The 25,002-nt window shown below is 37.7% G+C and overlaps 1 protein-coding gene across 1 annotated transcript in view; it reads right to left on the bottom strand.

The window, feature by feature from the left end:
- Window positions 1-21,974, bottom strand: part of LOC149947973 (ly6/PLAUR domain-containing protein 1-like) — an 81,159-nt gene extending 59,185 nt beyond the window's left edge. The window contains exon 1 of the mRNA XM_090172463.1: window positions 21,853-21,974. Within this exon, the coding sequence (XP_090028589.1) occupies window positions 21,853-21,919 (67 nt within the window). The 5' untranslated portion in view covers window positions 21,920-21,974. The remainder of the gene's footprint in view (window positions 1-21,852) is intronic.
- Between the last annotated feature and the right edge of the window lie 3,028 nt (window positions 21,975-25,002).

Here is a 25,002-nt window from a genome sequence, read left to right as displayed (position 1 = left end):
ATCAGATCAGTTAATATAAAGATCATGCTCACAGATTTAAACTGGTAAAATAAGATCAAGCTGGATGGCCTATTTGCCCGCTATGCCATCCGATTAAAAACAGAGTATCAGCGGAAGATACCAAATATTCTATATCTACAATTTTTAACAAATGCTGGATATTTTCTTCAATCTACAACAGTAATTGGCAAAAACCACTTTTCGTAAATCAAGAAGAACATTATATTCCAAAATGAAATGAAATTAAAATTAAAGTTGGAATAGAAAACCGGGAGGATTTTTTTACGGGCCAATGAAACTGTATCGCGAGTATGGGGACAAAGAGAAAAAGGAATTTGTATTTCTGCCGAGACCAACCGCTCAGTTACCAAAAGTTCTTATACTTAAAAGTTTTTTCGGGCAGTATTCCCCTAAAAATTGCGGAATACACTTTTATGGGCCGACTATTAATGTCATATTTAAGAAGATTTAGGCCGTGTATTTCCTTTTTCGTTTTCGTAATATTTTTGGGACGTGAGGAACATTTAGGACACCTTTGACTCGAAACACGGCGCTTGTATATTTCAATTTCTCTCGAGGGATGTCGCTTTTTAGAAATTGCTCCCCTAATAATTTTAAGACATATTCAACCATCAGTACCTTTGATTTAGCGTCTCTTGGGGTTATTTATTTAAATTTTATATAATATGTGTATTTACGTATAGCGCCGGTATATACTTAAAAATTATCTGCTGTAACATTAATTTTGCATTTTACATTTTTGAGGGCTTAAAATTAAAATCTTACCGACATCAATAGTTGCAAATTTTCCTTCAAATCGCCGTTTCATGGGTCAATTGTAAAGATATTTACCCATATGAAATGGGTCAGAGTGTGCAATAACTGGTGGCTTTACCGGGGAGTAGGGGTCCGGCTCTTAAGGGCGGTGGCGCACTGGGAGATGTTAGCTCTGATAAAATGGTCCTATCTCCAAATTCTCCACCTCCGCCTTCGGTCAGGTTTGGGCTGGAAACTGGGCTTCGGCTCAGGCTAACGGAGAGGGTCCAGGCAAACTGACCGCCTAGGAGGATTGGGTAGCCAGCTGTGGGACGGCGGGTCTCCGTATGAGGGCACGGTGGTCCTGTTTCCCGGCCTTTTGGGGTCACACCGGGATCTCCGGTGCCAGCTGTGCTGGGTTATGTGGACCGCTGTGTGCCCCCGTTCCCCTTTAGGACCTCTCTCCAAAGGGTTTGACTCTTTACCTACGTAGGTAGTGTTGGCTGGAGTTGATACAGCATCCGCTCTTAATCACACTGCTGTGTGTGAAGTGGGAAATGGTTAACCCATTGCTGCACCTTCAGTAGTAGGGTACTATCCATGCTGGATTTGTCACCTGTCCGGGCTGTGGACGCTGGCGTAGGGCACTATGATGATAGACCTCCGGTGGTATGGTCTTTGTTACTAGCTACACCTGGCTATAAATTCTGACACACATATGAAAACCATATTTTTCCGAGGGTAATAATTTTAGTATTTCGCAATAACGTAAGAGGGCTAGAGAGATGAACATTTCTCATTTAATACGTGTATAGTTCTTAGCAAACGAACCTATGGCTTCGTGGTCTTTTATATTTGATAAATAAGTATTTGATTATACAAAGGTACGCTTGGAAATTTGAAAGGAGCTTTTATTTTGGTTTAAATCTATAGTAAACTAACGAAGATTTTAGGAAACGGTATCTAAATGATAAGAAGTAGAGTTGCTCTTAATAATTCATACTGATATAATTAGTTGATTCCTGAGAAATTCGAGAGCGATTGTTCGGTGTTCTCGGGGCATGTATAATGAGTCTAAGCTCCATTCTCGTCCAGAACCGGAGCTCCTAATCATAAAAGAGGAAGATCAAAACAAACAGCCAATTACCTTCCAGCAACAAACAACGTACGGGTCTTAGTCGCTACATCAGCGTAAATTACGGCTCGCATCGGGAAGGAGAGTAGAGTCTCTGGAATCCGCGAACTATGATGGCAAAAGGAAAACCGACCCTAATAAAAGGCCGACTAACCAAAAGTTATGGTTCGCTTAATGAGCTCGGATCATAAGTTTGATACACCTTCCCTATCAAAGAAGCACCGCGGGGATTCCCTTCTTCGTCGGTGACATTCGAAACCAGGCCTACACCGCGCGACGGGACGCTGATACGACGAAGTTTCCAGACTCCAACGATCCCCGACCTAGAGCGGCCAGAGTATCGGCCGAAGAATGAATATTATAGTGTTGTTAATTTTCCGGAAAAATAAGTTGCGGAAAAATTTCCAGAAAATTTTCCGCAAATCGGAAAAATAAAAAATTGAATCATAATTTACTTTTTAGGGGTTTTTAATGTTTTTCACTTTTTATCGATATAAAATGTCTAATATCAGTAAACATAAGTACTACAAAATATTAACAGTGTTACATTGTTAATCAGTTTAAACTAGTCTAGAGGTATAGTTTTACTTTCAGATTCGAAAAAATTAGGTGAAAATGCCCCTTTATTTAAATATGCAAACAGTGTATTAGACTAATCATGGAATGAAAACTTTTTTTATTTTTTTTCGGAAAAATACGGAAAATTTCCGGGAAAAAGGCCTCGGTCATTTTCCGGAAAATTTTCCGAGCGGGAAATTTTCCAGTGAAAATTTTCGACTTACAACACTAGAATATTATTTATGTCGTTATGTAGTTAGAGGCCTAGGATTTCTCCCGCCTGTTTTCCTTTAAGTTTACTTCCCGCCGCGCAAATATCCTTGTGGTAGGCCAACCGCGGAAAACGTTAACCTACCACCAGGATATTTGCGCGGCGGGAAGTAAACTTAAAGGAAAACAGGCGGGAGAAATCCTAGGCCTTTAAGGATTTTAAAAGCGGTGACTTTCACCAGTTACAAGCTGGTTAGACACTTTCGCCACCACGTTGCTAAATTTCTTCCGCGACATTAAATATCCTGACTACAATTTGCTTACGCGCGACTGTCTACAAACACTGGGTGACAATATTTGTTGGTCACCTCTCGTTTGTATAACGGGGTTAATTACGCGTACGTAGACCACCGCCGTTGGTCGGGAGATTAAGTAACTAATAGATTGGAATGGCGTTTTGTTGTGAATTTAAATTCTAGGTGGTACGAGATAATTGGTTTAGCTATTACGTCTCCTTTATAGTTATCGATCCGACGGATATTAAGAATTTCTATGAAGACCTTATGGAGTATGGAGCTCACGTTGAACTCAAAAGACCGCAATTTCATACATTACGCGCCAAGATTTAAATTAATCTTTCGAAGGAGAACCCGACTATAAGTTTTAGGAACCGTTTTTTTTTTTTGTTTATTAAACAGGGTGAATAAATTTGGAGTATATACACGCGGCTCTACGGTTCTACGGTATACGTAAAATTCATCTATAAAACATACTCTCGGAGGCGGCCGGTATCGATTCCGTTTCCGCGGGTACAACACCGAAATATACGCGGAATTCTCAATTATTCCGCGGAATGGGATAATTACGAGGAACGAAATTTATTGAAAATTGCTCGCGCGATGTAAAAGGGGTCGAATTTTAATTCGTTGTCCTTTGTAGTTTCGCCTCCGAATTTCTCGGCTCTTTGTTATAAATCTTAGTTTGCTTTTAGCCGAAGGTAAAGATAAAACTTTTACTCCTATTTTCCTCGCAAGAAGTCTAGGCTTCGCGTGATCTACGGTAGAGGGCGCGCGACCATTATGTAGATTAGCCGGAGTGGGAAGTAAAATCCCGGGAGGTTCGGCGCACCATAGAAGTGGATGACTGGGCCGCGGATCCGCGCTAGTTTAGGAACATAGGTGTCGCTCCTGTTATCTTCCTTTATGGGCCGAAGAATAGGATAGCTATAAAGTAGCGCCTACTATGCGTATAGAATAATAATAACGCTCAAATATAGACACGTCGGACTAAAGCGGCATTCGGTTTTTTTAAATCCAGAATGTAAATTTCGAAATTCGAAACTCGAGCAATTAAATGCGCTCCTGAAACGTTCTACAGCCGAAAGGCTATTGTCTTACGATATCAACGAATTCAACGACCAAAGATCATTTATAGACTCTTAAGAGCGTCAAAACCACTTAGAATCCACTTATTCGAAGCTCAAAATTTACGGTCTCGCCATTGTTCGAAACCACTTTCCATATCCAGTTTATCTCGAATTCATTGGCCAAAACTGGCATTTCAACTAAGTTCCAAGTTTTAAGTTCGAAGTCGCGAGAGAGTGTTGGTGAAAGTGTCTTTCAAAACTCAAAGCGGCTTAGAATTTCGAAGCTGGTTTCGAATTTCAAATTGGCTGAAAATAAAAACCACGCGCCCAAAAATCCGTAGAGTTCAATCCAATAGCGTCCTATCTGTAAAACTTGGGCGTAATCAGAATGATGCCGAAAGAAGCGGCAGTCGGTTGGTTGGGTCCCTTTTCCAGTTCGTCCTCGCGACCCGGCGTCGAAGGGCTTATATTTGAATCGCAATCTCGAGGAAGAGAATAAGGAATGGCACGTAGCGGATACGACGGAAAAAGGTTTCGCAAAGAGGCGTAAATAAATAAAATTTGGCCGCTGAAGGAGGAGGAGGATGAGGCCCTCGTCAAAAGAGCGCGCCGTTTATTATTTGATTTCGGTGGTCGTGTCCGAACCGAAACACAATCGCGTTTCAGGCCGACTTCAATTCGATACTCTTTCAACTACCGATTCTTATTACCCGGCTGTTTTTTACCTTATTTACCGGAGCAACCATCATATTTTATATTTTGAGTTGACTCGTTTCCTTTGGAAAAACTACGACGGAATTTAGACTTTCCTGACTAGCAACGAATCCGTTTATTTACGTGGAACGCGTTTCTGGGACGGAGCAACTATTTACCACGCCACCGCTTATCTTGGACCGAGAAATCCTTAGAGGGACTCGCTATTTTCATCAAGAAGCGCGTACGGACCTCGTTTCGCGTCAAAATGTACGCCATTTTGAACGAACCCAGATGAACGGCAAAGTAATATTTTTGTTTTGAAAAACATTCTGAATCAGCCAAAGGCCTTGGACCCCAACGCAACAAATACTGTAAAGTTACCGTAGGCACTGCAATTTATTAGTAAGAAAGTGCTACTTCATTTGCGTTATCAAAATTACCAGCCATAACCTTGATCGTTTTTCGTATAGATAAGGTTACCTACGCCAATTGAGTATTTTTCAAAATATTGAAATATTATAAATTAAATATTTACAGAATCAATGAGATATGGTTATTTCACTATATACGGGAATTTGTTTAAAAATTTGGCCGATAAATGAGTAAGGTTAGCACTCATATTTAAAATCTGTAAAAAACCTTTCATACTCAAAAGGGAAAAAGCACTCTAACAGAAAAGGCCTGAAGGAGCGTGGAATGGATTTTACAAAATCATCACTTACAATCACCGTTATGTGAGCGAAAACGGCGTCCACAAAGTCTATATTCACAGGGAAAGCCAAAAAGTTCGACAAAGGTTTCAGCCCGCTGTCGACTGTACCAAAATACGGAAAAATTCTTTTAGCCGCTAAAGGGGCTTAACGGTAAAATTCTAGTTTAAGGTTTTTTCGGTTCGCGAACGAAAAATTTGAAAGATAGCATCTTCTTTTTGAGAGGTGATATCGGTTATGGCTTTTGGTAATCGATACGAAGGTTGAATTATCCGCTTGTGGTTACGGATAAATAGAAAAGCATACAAGTAAAAGGGGTTTAGTGAAACTTGTTTCTCATGGTTTTAATTCAGTTAGTTTTTATATTTTATATATTAATGTAAAACTCGAATAATTATACAGGTCGTTAACTAAAAAACGATACAGAGCCAATTACTCAAAATGTGTTTTATGTAAGAATTTGAAATTTGTAGGTTACATCGAGGGTGCAGGAGGACAAATGACAATGAAAATTTCAATGACCTTGAACCAGGTCTTCAAGGTCATTCAAATTTTATCTCAAGAACCGTTAGGATTAGAAGAATAATTCCAACTACAAATGTGTTCTACGTTTAATTTTAAGTCTACATAACTTTGACCCGAACTAATTTGATCAATGGGAAGCCGATAAATGTTAGACCAAAAACCATAAGGTCGTGTGTGGGATTCTAATCCAGACACGACATTTAAGGGCTTATAAATCGAAAACTACCAGATCTAATGGATCAAAATTGTCGTGACACTCTAAACTGAGTGAGGGAGTTTGGAATTTGTAACTTATGATGACCTTGAAACATTAGTTCAAGGTCATTCAAAATTTATCTCGAGAACCATTAGGATTACGAGGATGGTTCCAATTAGAAAAATGCCCCGCAAGGAGTTTAAGTCAAATTACTTTTTACCCGAGGTAAATAAACCAATAAAACTCCAAAATAAACGTTAATTAATTGATTTAAAACGTACCAAGTATTTTTATTAACTTTTTTAGTTTAAATGTTTTAAACACAAAAGAAACTAAAGAAGTAATTGAAATAAATTGAATGACCTGGAACTAATGTTTCAAGGTCATCATAAGTTACAAATTACGAACTCGTTTAGAGTGTCACGACAATTTTGATCCATAAGCCCTTAAATGTCGTGTCAAAGTTATTTAGACTTAAAATTAAACGTAGAACACATTTCTAATTGGAACCATTCTTCTAATCCTAATGGTTCTCGAGATAAAATTTGAATGACCTTGAAGACCTGGTTCAAGGTCATTGAAAATTTCATTGACAATTGTCCCCCTGCACCCTCTATGTAACCTGCAAATTTAAAATTCTTACATAAAACACATTTTGAGTAATTGGCTCTGTATCGTTTTTTAGTTAGCACCCTGTATAATGCGCTATAGTTTATAAAGATGATGATAAATTATTGTTGCGTCAAACTGTATAATAAAAACCAATGTGAATTAAAATAATTTAGCGGGTTTCCAACGGGCTCAGCTTTTCATCATCAGATAATGTCATCCTTGACACTTTCCGTAATAATTAAAATGGCCACCACGAAAATAGACAAGTTAAGCCTACCCCTCACAAAAGTGTAGGGAAAACTTGAAGCTGAGTGTAGATGTTGCTTTATAGCGTACAGTCTCCAAGTTCCCCCTACGCGTTTTATATTAATTATTAAACGTCTGTCAGAAAAATAGATATAATTATGCGTCCACAAAATTATTTATTCAACGAATCGAAAGCTCGCGACATCCGCAAACTGAAAATCGAGCGTGAAGTAGTGGCGAACAAGAAAATATTTCCTAGTTAAGGCGATGAAAAATTCAACCGTGCACAACAAAAGCTTAGTGTACCGGCTTAACGCACCAGGTTCTCGAGTAATTGTTACGAGCGTTGATGAGTTTATAACACTACAGGTGGCCCTCGTTAAAAAACCCTTAGGAAAAAAGGGTCATCTGCTTTCTTCCCGTTAATTACAAAGACAACGTTTTCCGTCTATATCTTTTTTTTTCAATTTTCTTTCACTCAGTCGCGACTTAGCGCTACACGAGTCCTATTTGGTTTTCGACGGCTTAATAGTTAATCTGGAAGTTTCGTTTCGAAAACAGCAGTTTCAAGAATTTAGTTCCCAATATTTATCGACCTTTAAGCGCGAACGCGCGACACGGAGCTAAATCGAATTTCATATATCGTCGAAGCGTGATTATTATCGGCCAGTGGAATAAGTTGGTCCTCGTGACATCTTGCTCGGAGTATAATCCCTCCGAGTGTATGTATCCAACGCGTTAACAAAAAAATATGAAAAGCCATTATTTCTCCTTATAGGATTATCTCCGAACAAGATTTCAGTGGAATAAACACGTCCGTCTTTTTAATAACTTCTTTCCTACGCTTCTGTAATTAAAATACTAACGCGGCTTAGTGTCCGCAATAATATACATGTATTATCATAAGTGTACAATATTGTTACGTAAGTGTGACATTTTCTTCTTGTGATGACTCCGTTACTAGCTCTCAGTAAAATATTCCCCAATGTGACAAACTTATGCATAATATTATAGACTTATGGTATTATCTATCAATTAAAATAAGTCATTATACAATCTACATCCCTAGTAGTAGTGTTGACTAGGAGTCACGTGTCGGTACGGTGTCGTAGTTGGTTTAAAGATTAAAAAGATACCTAAGCTAACTGAAAAACCAAATAACACCCAACTTGATACACACGCATTGTTTCGGGTCCTATTTAAATCCAAGCGACCTAAGAACTTTGATTCTTAATATTCATTTCTGAATTCACTAACCATTAATGAACATTAAATTAAGATTTAAATTTCTACGATTTTAAGTAGAATCAGAAACCACTCCTACCAGACTACAAAACCAAGCTTTGCTTAAATGCATCAAATTTATTTTCGTAATTAATAAAAAAAATTCTTAACTTTACAACATTTTGTTCACCTTGAAAAAATGTAAATTTTCACTTCATTAGATTTTTTAATTTAACGGTATGTTTCCGACTGATATCATACCGTACCCAATAGCGATAATTCTTTACTAACTGACGATGAATGCTTGATCATTAAGAACTAGAATAAGTGAAATAATCGTTGTTGTTCCGTATGTAAATGAGGCGCGGATCTCGCGAGTCAAGCGAGAGAGAATTTCTGTTGAGGTGAGAATTTTAAAGGCCGGGGCCGATCGATATTTCCGGCCGTTTTACCGTCGGAGTGGAAATCTTCCATCGGGAAACGAGTTCCAGTTAGCGCCTCTATAAACAGCCGTTCGAATAAGCTTTATTTCCTTACAAACAAACCTTTTGTAAGGACGGGTCCACCGTTTTTATTCGGAAGTCAGAGATTTTCGGATCAGTAAAAAGCAAACATTGCCGCTCTAAAGTGTTCTACCTAAATTATTTTCGAAGTGGATTATGTTAAGTCACGAACGAAACTAATTCAAATTTAAATTTCATGTCTGGTATTATTAATAGTGTACCGGTTGTAATTGAAGTTAGTCCAAACGTAGATTGTCCTAAGCTACAATTAAAATATTTGGATGTTTGAGTAGAATTAAAAACACTATTAAGAATGGAATTTCCGGAATGTATAATTTTAAACGGCTCTCGGAATTCTAACCATTTTTAAATGGAATATTTTAATAGAACGGAGCGTTGATTTCTGATTTAGGAATAGTGTTATTGGAACGGTAATTAAAAATTTGTAGTAAATTATCACGTCACGTAAGTTTATGGGAATCTAATGATGACTTTGATAATATAAATAATCAATCAACGATAAAAATAAAGACAGTAAATATTTTGGTGAGATTTCACTAACAGAAATAATCTCTTAAAGATCAACTTAACAAATATGTTAGTGATATTTGTATGGTATATATTCATTTGAAGTTCGACAGCACTACTTTCAATGTCAAGATCGCCGTGTTTATAGAAGTTATTTTTACCTCCCCTAGGAGGGGTTTTACAATCACCGTGTCTGTCTGTCTGTCTGTGTGCTGCGACCGCGTTACCGGGGCAAAGTCCAAAACGCGTTACCGGAGCAAAGTCGAAAAATCGTATTTGCAGTTTAAAGGTTGGCAAAACCACCGTGTGACGGGGAGCGTTAACTGATAAATTTGCGGTTGGGTTGGGTTTGGTTGTTTTTTTTCGTTAACGACGGTTGCAACTGAGTTTTATTGGAAATTTTGTTATTGTAATGTTTATGTGTAGTGTGGGAATATTGAGTTTGTGTTATGGCGGTTGTGGGTGATGAGTTTGTTGTGTTTGCGTTTTGTACGGATGGGTGTTTTCTCTCCAACTTCTTCTTATTGACTCTTGGGATGGACCGAGTGCTGAGGGTTACGGTAAACGTCTCAACGTCCAAATGCAGGGCCGGCTCAAGAAATATTTTTCACCCGGGCAAGGGGGATTTTTGGCGCCCCTCTTATTTTGAGACTAAATAAATTATAAATTTACCGTTTTCCTAACAATAAATAATCCCTTTAATCCCTTTCTAAATACTTTGTGTAAACGTATTTAATACCTTCTTTATGGTACAGGGTCATTTTACACGGAGCTTGAAACACTAGGTAAGGTGGCAAGACTAGTACCTTAAGTACATTATTTATAATGTCCATACTGAATTGTATCACGGTTAATATGTGAAATAAAAGAATTAAATCTACAAAGAACCCGTGAGTTAAAGATAAAAATAATCCCTGGATATTTTTATTTTTAACTCACGGGTTGTTCTTAGTAAACTTAATTCTTTTATTCATTACATTAATTGCTTTAACAACTTAATTAAGAAACTTTTTACGGGTTTTTTAAGGCCTACACTTATGAACTTTTTAAAAGCTGTCGCTTGCTTTTCTGCTTTAACGGCTTCTCTTAATTTACTTTTTTTTATAAAAAGAACCAAAATGCTTCTATTTCTCGGACATCTTAATTCAATTCAACGTGACTCTAATTAATATCTATCTAACAAAAACTATTTAACTGAAAGTAATAAATGGCTTTCTGCGCATGCGCGTAAAATAGAAGAGACTAACGGTAACCACGGACACACGACAGATTAAATCGTACCGATAGACTGCTTAAGAACTAGCCATCGAAAACGATTTAAATGCATTTTAGAATATTAAATGCAGGTTCATAATAGTCTAAGAAACAAATAGAATTCTTGAAAATGGCCTGCTAGTTTATTTATCACAAAGCTGGATAAATGGACAACGAAATAGCAAGCAAGTACATAGAAGTACTGTATTACTTTGGGCTTCCTTCTATTCTTGTGGCCCTAAATTGGTTAGAGTGTGCAATAACTGGTGGCGTTACCGGGGAGTCGGGGTCCGGCTCTTGTAACCCATAAGGGCGGTGGCGCACTGGGAGATGTTAGCTCTGATCAAATGGTCCTATCTCCACCTCCGACTTCGGCCAGGTTTGGCTGGAAACTGAACTTCGACTCAGGCTAACGGAGAGGGTCCGTGTAAACTAGCCGCCTCGGCGGATTGGGTAGCCTGCTGTGGGGTGGCGGGCCTCCGTGTGAGGGCACGTTGGTCCTGTTTCCCGGCCTTATGGAGTCACACCGCGATCTCCGGTGCCAGCTGTGCCGGGTTATGTGGACCGCTGTGTCCCGTCGTTCCCCTTTAGGAGCTCTCTACAAAGGGTATGACTCTTTACCTAAGTAGGTAGGGTGTCGGAAGGAGTTGCTTTAGCATCCACTCTTACTCGCACGGCTGTGTGCGAAGTGAGAATTGGTCCACCCATTGCTGCACCTTCTGCTGGGTTGAGTGGCTTGCGTCAAAGGTCCGACCATAAGTAGTAGGGTACTACTACCCTAGGGGCTATCGACTTCCCGTAATCGGTGTACACCCTAACTGTAATGATTACGTATTTTTCTGTAATCTTTTGTACTTATTTTTAATCCCGTTATCATTTGTAATCTTCGTACTCATCTGTAATCACCGTAATCATTATGAAATAACGCGTACTCATCTGTAATCACGTGTAATAATCTGTATAGTGCGTAATCGTCTGTAATCACGCTTATTCATTGGAATTATCCTGTACTCAATTACTCATCTGTAACAATTTTAAAGTTTTGGGTTGCCTGTGTACTCATCGTAATAATTAGCTTCTCATCATAATCATTTTGTACTCATCGTAATCATTCTGTACTCATCGTAATCATCTGAACTCATTAATGATTACGTAATCGGTGTACAGGCAAATTCTTACTGGCTAGCCCCACGCTACTACCCATGCTGGATTTGTCACCTGTCCGGGCTTGGGGACGCTGGCGTAGGGCACTATGATGATAGGCCTCCGGTGGTATGCCCCCTGTTGCTAGGTACACCGGGCTAAAACTTCTGACACACTTCTATTCTTGTAGTATCGCCCAACCACTTTTTCTTCTTCATGTTATATACCCTGGTTTATAATGAAAATCCCAGGAAAATGCTTTATCCGTCAGAACTATGCACCGTAATTTTATGGTTTATTTACTATTTTAAAATAAATAGTCGCAAAACGGTTTGTATTTCTAATTAGCTCAAGATTTTTCAAATTATGTTATGCTTTCTTTAAAATTTTTATAAACAAATCCAATTCTTGGTGTAAATTAAAAAGGCGCACAACTTAATTTTGGCGCCCCTCTCAAAACGGCGCCCCGGGCAGTTGCCCGGGTTGCCCGGCCCTTTAGCCGCCCCTGTCCAAATGGCAGAGTTTCCACCAAATGTTTAAGGTCTTAGTATCAATTTGCGATCGCATCGGGCGGGATTCGAACCCGAGTCCTCCTGCATGACAAGCGAGTGTTCTACCACAGAACTACCGATAAATGTTACGGTTCATTGAAAATTATAAGCTCAGCTTTAGCGGAAGAGTATATTAATAGTTTTTAAAGTCTATATTTTTTTACTTATGAAATTTTAAAGGTCAAATCTTGTTTTAGCGCAGTCAGCAGAGATAAAATGGTTAAAGGGTAGAACCCGTGGGTGGTCCACTTAGTTAGTTTTTTGTAATTTATTTACGGGTTTTCTTATCGACTTAGATAAATTTGTATTAATGCGGTGGCGTTAGTTTGACGTTTATTGATATACGGGCTGTCGTTTAGTCAAGTGGATTTTTGTGCTTTTGTTAATGGTAAGGCTTTCGCTTCTTGTTAATACATTTTCTATTGGTGTGGATATTTGGATATCTACGATTCCTAATGCAGTCATTGATTTCCTGGGTTTGCGAGTCATTATATGATATTGGAAATTGGACGGCATTGGTCTTTTTCATGCGGTATGTGTCACAACGTCAACAGGAAGTCTACGAGTCGTCCACTACAATATAGATATTCTACGTTATCTTCATCAAGGGCGAGTGTTGAAATAAAATGAGCGTTAAAGATGCCGCAAGTATTTCGTAAGCGAGAAAAATACAAATACCCTCTGTAGATATTTCTTTCATTAAAATTTGCTTTGTATTATATTTAACTGATAAACGTGTACTGTAAATAGGGTTAAATTTAATTGTGCATTGTTTTAGTACGTCCAACTCACTGTTGAAACTTCCTAATTTATAATATTCTGAATAAATTAAACTCGGTTGTTGTTTCGTCTCAATTATTTTAATAATAATTAAAATTTTATACGGGGTGGAATTGAACCGGAATTACGTTTTTAGTAAATAACTTTAAATTGTGGAGATAAATCTTTAAGGGTCATCTCGAGAAATTAATTCTAGGGACAATAGGTGCTTAAATAAAACATCTTCCCAGAAATTGCCAAGAAGTAATATTTCCGACAGCCAGGACTCATAAGTTACTATTTATATGGTGCTTGTTGAAATATTAGAAAGCTGGAAACTTTTCTCGAACGTAACATCGGTTTTTTGCTAAGCCTTAACATGCCAAAAAAAGTTACCTGGTTAAAAGGAAACACTTGTTGCATACCGTACTGCAAAAGTAATACGTTTAGTTCTAATGAAATTAGTTTTCATCTTTTTCTGAAAGATAATTTTATACGAAATTTATTAACTCTGCCTCCATGAGAAGCCTTAAAATTGCCCGGTAAAATAAAAATATTCCGTATAATTTTAATTATTTATACCATAAGAGGATGATGATAATAATAATAATATTATCTTCTTATACTTAGTTTTAGTAATATTATATATTTTACCTTAAAATATGTTATCGAAAATTAACATTAGTCGACGCATTTCTTATCTGACGCAAAATTATCATGAGGGCAAAAACGCGTCTCCAATTGGATTAAATATGACTTTGTGGCTAGCCATTCTAACCGTTTAACCGACCGACCGGAAATAGTTCCTTCCCAGATGAATTGGGAGAGGGGAATAAAAACCGAGTATCTTTTATTGAAGCGTCCATTCTTCCGAGGAGAGGTATATTTTGGCTTGCCAACTTGTTTAATATAAGATTTCGGTATATTTTTAAATTTAACATTTTGAAGGTAGAGATAACTATTTTGAAGGTCGAGATCGCTATTTTGAAGGTCGATATCTCCATTTTGAAAGTTGAAATCTCTATTTTGAAGGTTGATATCTCCTTGCTCAAAATTGAATAAACTATTTTGAAAGTTCAAAGTCCAAATAACTATTTTAAAGGTTGATTTCGCCATGTTCAGGGTTGAAATAACTATTCTGAAGGTCGATATCGCCTTGCTCAAGGTTGAAATAACTATTCTGAAGGTCGATATCGCTTTGCTCAAGGTTGAAATAACTATTTTGAAGGTCGATATCGCCTTGCTCAAGGATGAAATAACTATTTTGAAGGTCAATATCACCTTGCTCAAAGTTGAAATAACTATTTTGAAGGTCAATATATCTATGTTCAAAGTCGAAATAACTATTCTGAAGGTCGATATCGCCTTGCTCAAGGTTGAAATAACTATTTTGAAGGTCAATATCACCTTGCTCAAAGTTGAAATAACTATTTTGAAGGTCAATATTGCCATGTTCAAAGTCAAAATAACTATTCTGAAGGTCAATATCGCCTTGCTTAAGGTCGAGATAAATATTTTAAAGGTCGATATCACCATGTTCAAGGTCGAGATAGCTATTTTACAGGTAGATATCGCCATTTTAGCACCCCTGTTTTACATTATAAAAACCCAAGTGAAAAGAATATATACTTTTTTCATCCAGATTTTAAATTTGAGAATTTAATTATTAAAAAAAACAATTTTCACTACGTTGGAACGTCTCTAAACTTTCACTCAGGTACCCAGAGACTACTCAACGGCTTGCGTTAGGAAGATCGTAGTTATTTGATAGCCAATACGAAATTAATTAAAAAAATTGAAAAATGACAATGTTTAAGGAGGCGAGTGAGCGGCGAATTTCAGCAACATCTGGCACATTTATAACGGTCACTGTAACTGGTCGGGCATCATCCGAGACCAGCCCGGTTCCTCCGGTAAAGGTAGAAAACGGGGGTCAACGCCGCCATGGTCACACTGGAGCTTAAAACCCAGTTTAGGTCGGTTTGAGTGCCAGTTTTGACCGCCGACGATAATTCTTGGTTCACACGTGCGAAATCGCTTCAATCCGTTTTCGCTTATAGCCAAGGCTTTAAGTCATTTCAAATTATGACCAGGATTTTGAAAATACTAAAATTTATCCCAAAACAATTATTTAATCATGTTTACTATTCTTAGAGTAATATAATTTGACAATATTTAGAATTTTATTCCCATTATTTTTGAAAATACAAGCAATTTTACTTCCCCGCCTTGTATAGTTTTGAAATCGATTCTATAAGCGAACCGACTTGGACGAGTTGCTGGTTTTGAAAACTAGTTATCTAAAACAAAGCGATTTTAGGGGTAAGTGTGAACCTGCAGGGCCGGTGTTAGGGCAAGGCGAGCGAGGCGACCACCTAGGGCCCCGCGCATCACAATGCTTTCCGCGGGCCCCACTTTCAATGTCCAACTTTTTCGGGATACTTTCTCATCTCTCGCTGCCTAGGGCCGGGCCCAGCACACCGTAACACCGGGCCTGTGAACCTGGCTTAACTGGAGCGTGACAGGTGGCCACAGAAGGAGTCTTTCTTGAAAGTGTCCTTGCTCGTTGGGTCTGGAATTTGGATGGTCCGTCTTTGATTAGGAATTAGGTTATGGCGCCTCTCATTCCGAGTAATTGGAAATAGACACGCGCGAATGGATAATCGAGTTCGTAATGAAGCGTCACTTTCAATTAAGCAAGAAGCGGACATGACTGTTCGCGTAGGAGTGGAATTACGTCGACTATGGACGGAAAGCCAAAGAAGAAGACGAAGATTCGAGGGCCAAAGGTTGACGACATCCCAGCCCGCTCTCCCGTAATGTCCTACGGACAACGATTCGGCCGAAATGACCTATTTATTGTAGCGAGAATCCCCGCGCGGGTCTTACGTTTCAATCTTCCTTTTAGCTCCCGAAAGATCTCCTCGACGCTCTTCCATCAATTCTCCGAAAGCGAAATCAGAAGCCCGGATATATATCGGTCGGAGGTGAGGCTAGGCGTGAGCGGCCTATTTTAAACGAGAACACGGTCAGCATTCCATCGAGAAGAAAACCAGGACTATCGTCTCGAGTAAAAGGCCGACAGGTATTGGCCAATAACCCCTTTTCTTTACTCCTTTTATCGTACTCGCGTAAGCCGCTCGGTCGCTTTTCGTATTGGTTACGTAAAATGTGATATTTCTTAGACGAATTGATTCGGTTTAGAGAAAGCTATTTAAACGGAACAATTGTAATCTAATACGGAAAATCCCGTTCTCGGATTTAGTAACTACGCGTCCCACTCTCGCGAGACGGAGACGAATTAAAAAATTGGTTTCGTTCGAGACGCGGCTAGTAGCGGCGCGTAGGAGGGACCGGGACCGAATAAACGAAGAAAGTAAATTGAATTTTAATAGCTATCTCTTATCGTAGGTCGCGCTTCTCGGTACGCGTTTGACGAAATAACAGATCAATAACCAACGTTCTAAGTCCTCGAGTGAATATTAACGAGCGAAGGAAGCTAAACCTCGTCTAATTGGTCGAACTAAGCCCGGCGTTCGCGTCTTAAATCTCGGAATTATCCGACGAAGAAGCTTTACGCAATTTCGGGGCGGGGGTCCCGGGCGACACGTCCGTATTAGGGACGAAAGGGAAACTCCAGATACTCGCGACAAATGAGCTAGTAAATAATTACTTTCATCGATCCGTATTGAGCGAGCGAACGGAAGAAAAGGATATTTCGAAATTAACCATCTCGGTTTACTATTTCAATTAATTTGGTCCTTCTGTCGAGTGCCGCCGAATAAAAGCCACGAAATTCGAATCAAATTCCCTCGGGTGCGCCCAAAATCACTCGAAATCGAATTCATCTCGGTCGTCCTTTCTCAGTCTAGCGAAAACTGAGACCGAACTCCGACCGAACTCCGACCGACGGACGAGTCGCGAAAAAAACAAAAATGATGAGCTTTAATCAGTAGTACCGCCGCGTTGAAATTTACGTAATTAACTTCGTTTAGGAGAAATAAAACAATGGAAAATGAAAGTTATAGGGCCGTAAATACTCTTGAGTTTTGGACATATTTACCAGGTTTTTGACATATTTACCAGGTTTTTGACATATTTACCAGGTTTTTGACATATTTACCAGGTTTTTGACATATTTACCAGGTTTTTGACATATTTACCAGGTTTTTGACATATTTACCAGATTTTTGACATATTTACCAGGTTTTTGACATATTTACCAGGTTTTTGACATATTTACCCGGTTTTTGACATATTTACCAGGTTTTTGACATATTTACCCGGTTTTTGACATATTTACCAGGTTTTTGACATATTTACCAGGTTTTAGAATTTTATTTTAGGCCGAGATATCAATAATTGCGTCCTATTCTTGCATACTACAAGTAATAAATTTAGAAATAAAGAAAACATATTAAATTTACCGCGGTATCTACATAAATTGATAATAATAATAATAATCAGCTAGGCTAATACCCAAGGCACCATGTCATCGAGCGACTTTTAATGCCTTATAAATGAACTGAAAAGCACCATTCGGTGACTGCCAGAGACTATCAATATGTTAATTAGTCTTTCTGAAAGATCACAAAATCAAACCGTTGCGTTGAGAAAATACCGAACATTTTAGGCTGTTACGGAAATTGGAAATTAAAAAAAAACTTATTCCTATTACTTTCTTGTTTATTTTGCAAAGCCATTTATGGAAACCTCCGGAGCTCTTTTCCAGTCATTTTCCATCTGACTTACAAGGAGACTACCCGAGGTGGTTATCACCGATTTTGTTGAAACTCGGGGGTTAAGTAGATCTTATGGTAGTATGAAAATTTCCAAAGGGAAACGTTGCAATGGGCTTTTGTTTTCCCATGGCAACCGAAAATGTGTTGACCTCTCCATTTCAAAAAGCATGGCATTTTCTCGGTTATCCAAATTTTGTTAAAATTTAACCGAAATTGATCAATTTTACCCAAAATCCTTGATCAATTTTACCCAAAATAGGTCATATTTATCTTTTTGGGTAAGAAAATCCCACGCTTTTTTAAATGGAGATTGTTTTGTTTTGAGAGGTCAAAACATTTTCGGTTGCCATGGGAAAACTAAAGCCCATTGCAACTTTTCCCTTAAGGTCTACCTAACCCCCGAGTTTCAACAAAATCGGTGATAACCACCTCGGGTTAGTCTCCTTGTTAGTGTATACTGACGCGAAGACAGTGGGGCCCCAGGAGGACGCTTTAAACCCCTTCGTAAACTACATAAAACATTTCTAATCCACGAGGCATCCTTGAAGATGACGGTTATTAAATAAATATTTTCAATGATATCTTCTAGCGATTACAAATTTGAAGACTTTCAAAATCAAGCGGGATTTGGCGAAATAGTTTGGTGTTAGAAGTCGCGGAAATTAGCGAGTAAGCGAAGTTTGGAACGTGACTCGCGAACGATCTACTTCAGTCGCGAAGATCAAGTCAACGTCAGCTAAATTGGACGCGATTGGCCTTATTCAAGAGCACGCGGCCGAAGGGAAAGAGGTCAACGTGATCGTCTTTGCAACGCTCCAGTCTCGACCTTTACTTTTAAGGGCGCTCGAAAGCTGGACGTAATCCGAAGGCTTTACCTATCAAATGATAGAGGAGTGGTTACAGCTACTTGGCATTGGCGTATAAATTGTTTGGCAATTTCCACGACATTAAGGTAACGAGCTACAACACTTTAAGTGACCGTTGATGAACAGCCGACTGGATTCCGGGTCGACTAAGGCCTCCGCTAAGCGCGTCAAAGAGGTTTACTTTACTTATCGGCAGCGCGTAGAGCTTGTTTAAGAGCTTTTAGTTTTAGCCGCTCTCTGAAAAGAAGTCGTTAGAAGCCAAAGTTCGAAGCAAAGTGCCCTTTCAAAAATATTGACTATCGAGAACAAGGTGAAACGTAGTTCAAAATAAGGTCTTATTTCAAAGATTGTCGACTCAAGTGTCCCTGTCCTTAGGACTGCTTTAAGACATTTGCGTATATGACTTCATCGAAAGATCGATTTCGCCGCGTTTGTTCAAATTTCGAATGTCCGAAAGGCGTTGCAAATGTCCAAATGATCAATTGTCCCAACTCTTAAAACGTAGATCATATGTCCAAAAAATAATTTATATTTGCGCTTCTTTTTAGGGGTGTGCAAAAGCTACAGTTTTAGTCATCGAATAGTTCATTTTATGAAGTAACGTTGCCATATCGTTTTAATATGGCTCTTTCGTCACCGTCTCTTACTTTTACAAGTCTACTTGCTCGCGCCACTGTCTCCAGAGGAGTATAGGATTTTCTAGCGCACGTGAAAATTGCGCTCTCGAGGAATATACTAATGTATCTTGTGACGTAAGAGCAACATATTACATTTATTACTTTTTATTAATTTTATTTTATAGAAACAACTATTGAATATTAAATATTTATTTCTGAGCATGAAAAATAACGAATTCGAATATTTTGAAACTTTGGTGTAATATCTTTAAAAGAAAAATCCGAACCAGTTAACCTATTAAATACCAAAAGCCATTTCAAATATCAAATAATTTATCAAATAGTTCAGATACTTTTCATTAAAAAAAATAAAAACTTAAAACTGTTACGTTATACATAGAAATTGCAATGATTTTAGAACCTTTGTAATAAATTTAAATTTGTATTATACCAATCAAATTAATTATTAAATTGAAAGTTGAATCCAAATACAAACTTTTTCCAGTATTCTCATACTTTTATGAAATGTCTAAAATAGTGTTGTTAATTTTCCGGAAAAATAAAATGCGGAAAAAGTTTCAGAAAATTTTCTGCAAATTGAACCATAAATTACCTTTTAAAGGTTTTTAATGTTTTTAACTTTTTATCGATATAAAATGTCTAATATCAGTAAACATACTACAAAACATTAATAGCGTTACATTGTTAATCAGTTTAAACTAGTCTAGAGGTTTAGTTTTACTTTTAGATTCGAAAACATTAGGCGAAAAAGCTGCTTTATTTAAATTTGCAAATAATATATTAGACTAATCATGGAATATATACTTTTTTTTATTTTTTTTCGGAAAAATACGGAAAATTTTCCGGAAAAAAGGCCTTGATCATTTTCCAGAAAATTGCAACAATTTTACAACACTAGTCTAAAATAATCAGACATTAATCCAACCTTGTTGTTTAGTAATAATAATAACATAAAAGTTTTGGTTTCGTAAATTACCCTTAAGTTCACTAGCACGTTACATTTAACTTTCTCTTAACGTAATCATTACTTTGGTTTCAGATTTACTTTACTTTTCGACTTCATTGTAACATATTCAGAAAGGGGAAACGGCAATTGCAACCGCGCACGCCTGTAATGAAACATTCTACTTATGGCACCTCCGAGCCGGCATGGCTTTTTCTTTAATGGCCTAGATAATCAACAATGGAGGAAAACCCGCGGTTATTTGACCGGTTTGGAAATAATTGAAAATGACAAACACTCTGTAGTCCCGTTTTCAAATATTCGACTATTTAATCAGAAAAAGGCCCGAATATTCGCGAATTTCTCAAGCTCTGTTCGATTCGACGAATGAAATATTTTATTTGGTATTCTATCGAATTATTTAATTTCACCAAATACTTTGCACACCACTACTTTTTAATGCATCAGTAAGTATTTAAACTTTCAAATGATAACTTAACTAAACCTAATTGATCTAACCTAACTAAAACTAACTCAATCCGAGCCAAGTTAATAAATTCTTAGCCTTCTCTTCAACGTACGTGGAGTAGTTGTTAGGGAATAGGAGAAACAACAATACAAACAATTAAAACTATCTTTTTAGTAAAATAATTAAAATTTAACATTTAATTAACAAAGCAACAAATTAGGACATATGAAACGAATAGGTCATTGAATTCATACAAATGAATTTCGGACATTTGCTACACCATTCTGACAAACGCGACAACGCCAAAATATCGACTTCATGGACTCTATGAATGCAGAAAATTAAAAATATGTGTGTACGATTAAATGATAACTATTTCTAGAATAACATTTTTTTTGTAGATTATTAAATAATCGTTTTAAATAACTAATTTAAAGTTAATTTCCTTTTTCATGTATTTGATTTAATAAATGTATATTTGCTTTGCTTCTTCAGACTTAAGATTTATAAATACGAATCGATAAATTGTGCAATTACGTAATTTAAGGAATACGTAAAATGTTCGTATCTTTTACATATTTTTATATTATTATTTTTTACACCTTGGTATAGAATACACAGGCCTTTCCTAATTATTTGGCAACTTGTAATTTTTAAAGGCAAATCGACAAAATTGTAGTTCAATTTTTATCATGTGTTGAGTCAATAAAGTGAAATTATGATAATTGTTATAACTATGGTTCCAATATAAAGCGCGCTTATTGATAATATTTAAATAAGAAACTGTCGCGAATATGGTCCAATTTTATTTTGTCGAAAATTGTATTGAAAATAGACCAACTGCTCCGAACCAGTGTTTGCGGACTCGTTTTAGCCAGCGCTTTGTTTTTTTAAAGCTCAACTGGTGCGCGAGGAAATCGGTTGGTTAACCTTTTGGCAGGATGGACAATTCGGCAATCTGGTCGAAAAGTTTAGACTACCGCTTTTCGAAAGATTTACCTTAACCACCGCCGTCGCAACTATACTGAATTGATTTTTATTTTACAAGAAACGTGTTCGAAAAACTGTTCCTTGGTATCAGTCGGCAAATAAATACTTGGTCGCGGCTATTTATGACTTTAGATAATTTGGTTTTATTATAGTTTGAGCGGCATCCGTGCAAAAAATTTGAGGGCAATCCTTTTCGCGTAAATTGGTCAACGAGCGGAAAGTCGCGACTTACCCATCCAGCAACAAATCAGCAGAAAAATGAAGCAGCATCCGTAACAGAAGCATTTGACGGAAGACATGATCGAGCGTCGTCGGCGTCAGTGGTCGAGGTATGTACTTCTCCGTATGAGCGACTGTTTGTAAATGCCTTGCGGAGAAGACTCCGTTCTTCGCAATCCGCGGGCTCTCCACCAAATTAACTGACGGTAGCCGCTACCAGAACGCGAGCAGCGAGTGAGCGAGGAGCCTCGGATGCCTGGACCTGCGCATTCGCGGCGATGAGATTGGGATTCGAGACGAGAACCTACTCCCAGGATCGAGAAGAGGAAACCTACCTACGGGCTAACGTTCAGGGTCGGAGCTTCTGGGGGAAGGAGAGGGGGCGGCGGACGAGAACAACTAACGTAATTTCTACTTTAAGCCTCGGCCGAGAAAGGGAGAGCGAGAAGGATGCAATTGCTTGTAGCTATAAGAATGTGGAAGTTCGCGGGTACATTCTTTGACAGGTGACTAAGGCGTTATCCCTTAAGGAGATTAATAGCGGCCTGCGCAGCGAAGGAAACTCTATTGTAGTCCGCAAAGTATTTCTCGCGTTTGTTGGCAAACTACGGCTGGCTTTTTAAGAAGAAATTCATCGCTGTCAGGTTTTAACTAACTGCGTTTTAAATTTATACTGTCAGCTTAAAGAAAATAATTGTCTGGCCCGGTAGGAAGAGATTATCAGAAAATAATAATCCATCAATTACTAATTGGAAAATCACGGTCCATTAACACATTTTTCCAGCTCCCCGTTACTTAAAGAGTAAGTTGCGTATTATTCGTTACCACCTCATCTTTGTTATTAAACGAAGCGCGTATACTTTTAAAATACCCAAATAAAAAGTTTCGTTGCTTTCCGTTTCGTAGTTAATTGTAAGTAATTAGTAGAACGGCCAAACAATTGCAATTTAGCGTGGTGATTAACGTTAGACTTGCATACAAAATGTAGATGCTACTGATTCCGTCCCCGAATCCGAAAAATCTCCAATAGAACCATAAGATTCTACTACTGAATTTCGTACGCGAGTGCTTACATGGTTTTAAAAACACGAACTCACGTTTATTCTTTAGAGCGCGCGCTAAATTGGCATCGCCATATCTACCAAGGCTATTACAAGAATGATTTTGGTAGGATAGTGGGAATTATGTAATCTGCCAGATGCAGTTGAAGACCATTAAAAAAAAAAACCCCCGTAGTCAGTGACGTCACAAACTAAGCGTGGTAAAATTATCGTTTAAAATAAAAGTCACGTTAATTTCATTTTAATATGAAATACACGTAACTAGTGCTCGGAATAGTTTATTCATTATCCACAAATTTTCCGATTTATTTAAAAAACGTTGGTAAAAAGAATATAATTTTAACTTATTTAATTATGTTTTTTACGCAACCAAGCATTTATTTGAATAAAAGTGGCATTTATTTAAATAATTGTTTGTTTTATTTAAATAATAGGCTTATTCACTTTCGATTATTTAAACATTTTACAATTTTTATTCAACAATTGGTTATTTAAATAAATATTATTTAAATATCGCCGAGCTTATTTTATTCATGGATAAAAATTAATCGAAATCCGAGCACTACACTTAACGATGGTATTTCATGAAGTGAGTTACATTTTTCGGAAAGCCCATGATCAAATGAACAAGAAAAATATAAAATAGTGAAGTTTCTATTCCGAAAATCTATATGCAACTTCAGAACCGTCCCTTGAGTAGGGCGAGCGGGGTAGTGGCCCAGGGCGCCAAAGTTTTAGGGGCGCAAAATCAAAGATTTTCATTTAAATTGGATATTGAAAAATTAAAAATTTATCCCTAAGGTTCTGGGGGCGCCATTTTCTTTTTTTGCCCAGGGCGCCATTTGGGCTAGGTACGGCTCTGTGCAACTTACTCTTTAAGTTTATCTAGGTGCTGTGTTGATAATATTGTATTCGATGATCTCTGCACTTAATGTACAATTATAATAATAATAATAATAATCAGCTAGGCTAATACCCAAGGCACCACCTTAGGCCTAAGTCATCAGAAGGAATTTGGGAATATTTCATCGTTGCGTTTGCAAGTTCTCTGTTCTCTCCTCACTGGTTAAAGGGGTTTTTTACCTGAGTTATTCGGTTTCCCCTTTCCATTAACGGTAATAATTAGTGTAGGGAGCTGTTGGCACACGTGGCAAGAAGGGCTTGTCCTTGTAACCCGACCACTTGTCTAAAGGCATTAAAAGTCGCTAGCTGACTTGGCCTAATTCTGTGCCTTGGGTATTAGCCTAGCTGCTTATTACTGTGTCTTACGCCTCTGACTTAACGTGTTATAAATTTTCTTCTTTGGGTGTGGTATTAGTCTACCTATCTTGATCAACAGTTTATCACAACCAGGGCCGAGTGTGGTTTCCTTTTCATTTCAGTTTGACGAGCACAAGTTGACATGAGGGGCTCTATAATCCCACAAGTCAATTTGACAATAACTTATTAAACTGATCATCACGAGTTTTACCGACTAAGGAGGAGTGAATACTGCTAAGCAATGACTAGGAACGACAATTATGCATCTCTTAAAGCTAGGAAAGGGGCATTCATTTTTATATTAGTCTACCACATTTTCCACGCACGCAAATGTACTAAGTATGATTACAGTAAAAAATGTATTTCATTTGGCCTCGAGAACATATGCACTGAAACAAGAACATTTATTGGACATCACCGATTGGAGGATATTCGAAAGGACTTTTTTCAACACTTTCATTGTCTTAAATAATAAAAAAGGACAATGTTGGAGTACTTCAACAATATCAAGGGCCGAAACCCATACAAGTAACATGTATTTCCATTACAATGCTTTTAGCGCATTATACAAATAAATAGTATTAAAAAGTTAGCTTAACTTTCGACAAATGACTTGTTTAAAAGAAGATTAAATGTGAGCTCAAACATCGTAAATCAATGGGTTCCATATTAACGAGACACTGCATTGGTGCTGGTTAACAAGCGATGAGTACCTGCGCATAAACAGACTCAATGTTCCGTTTCTCATTGTACAGTTTTTATCATTTCCGGTTTAGACGTTACGTTGTTCATCTGTAGTCCAACTTAGCCAACGATTGTAAGTTCTTTTCGTTGCTCAACGG

The sequence above is a fragment of the Leiobunum rupestre genome, chromosome 4 (genome assembly GCF_980474605.1).
Source record: "Leiobunum rupestre chromosome 4, qqLeiRupe1.1.hap1, whole genome shotgun sequence".
Classification (NCBI taxonomy): domain Eukaryota; kingdom Metazoa; phylum Arthropoda; class Arachnida; order Opiliones; family Sclerosomatidae; genus Leiobunum; species Leiobunum rupestre.
The sequence above is the reverse complement of the archived record's forward strand: the minus strand, read 5'-3'. Positions and strand labels throughout refer to the sequence as shown.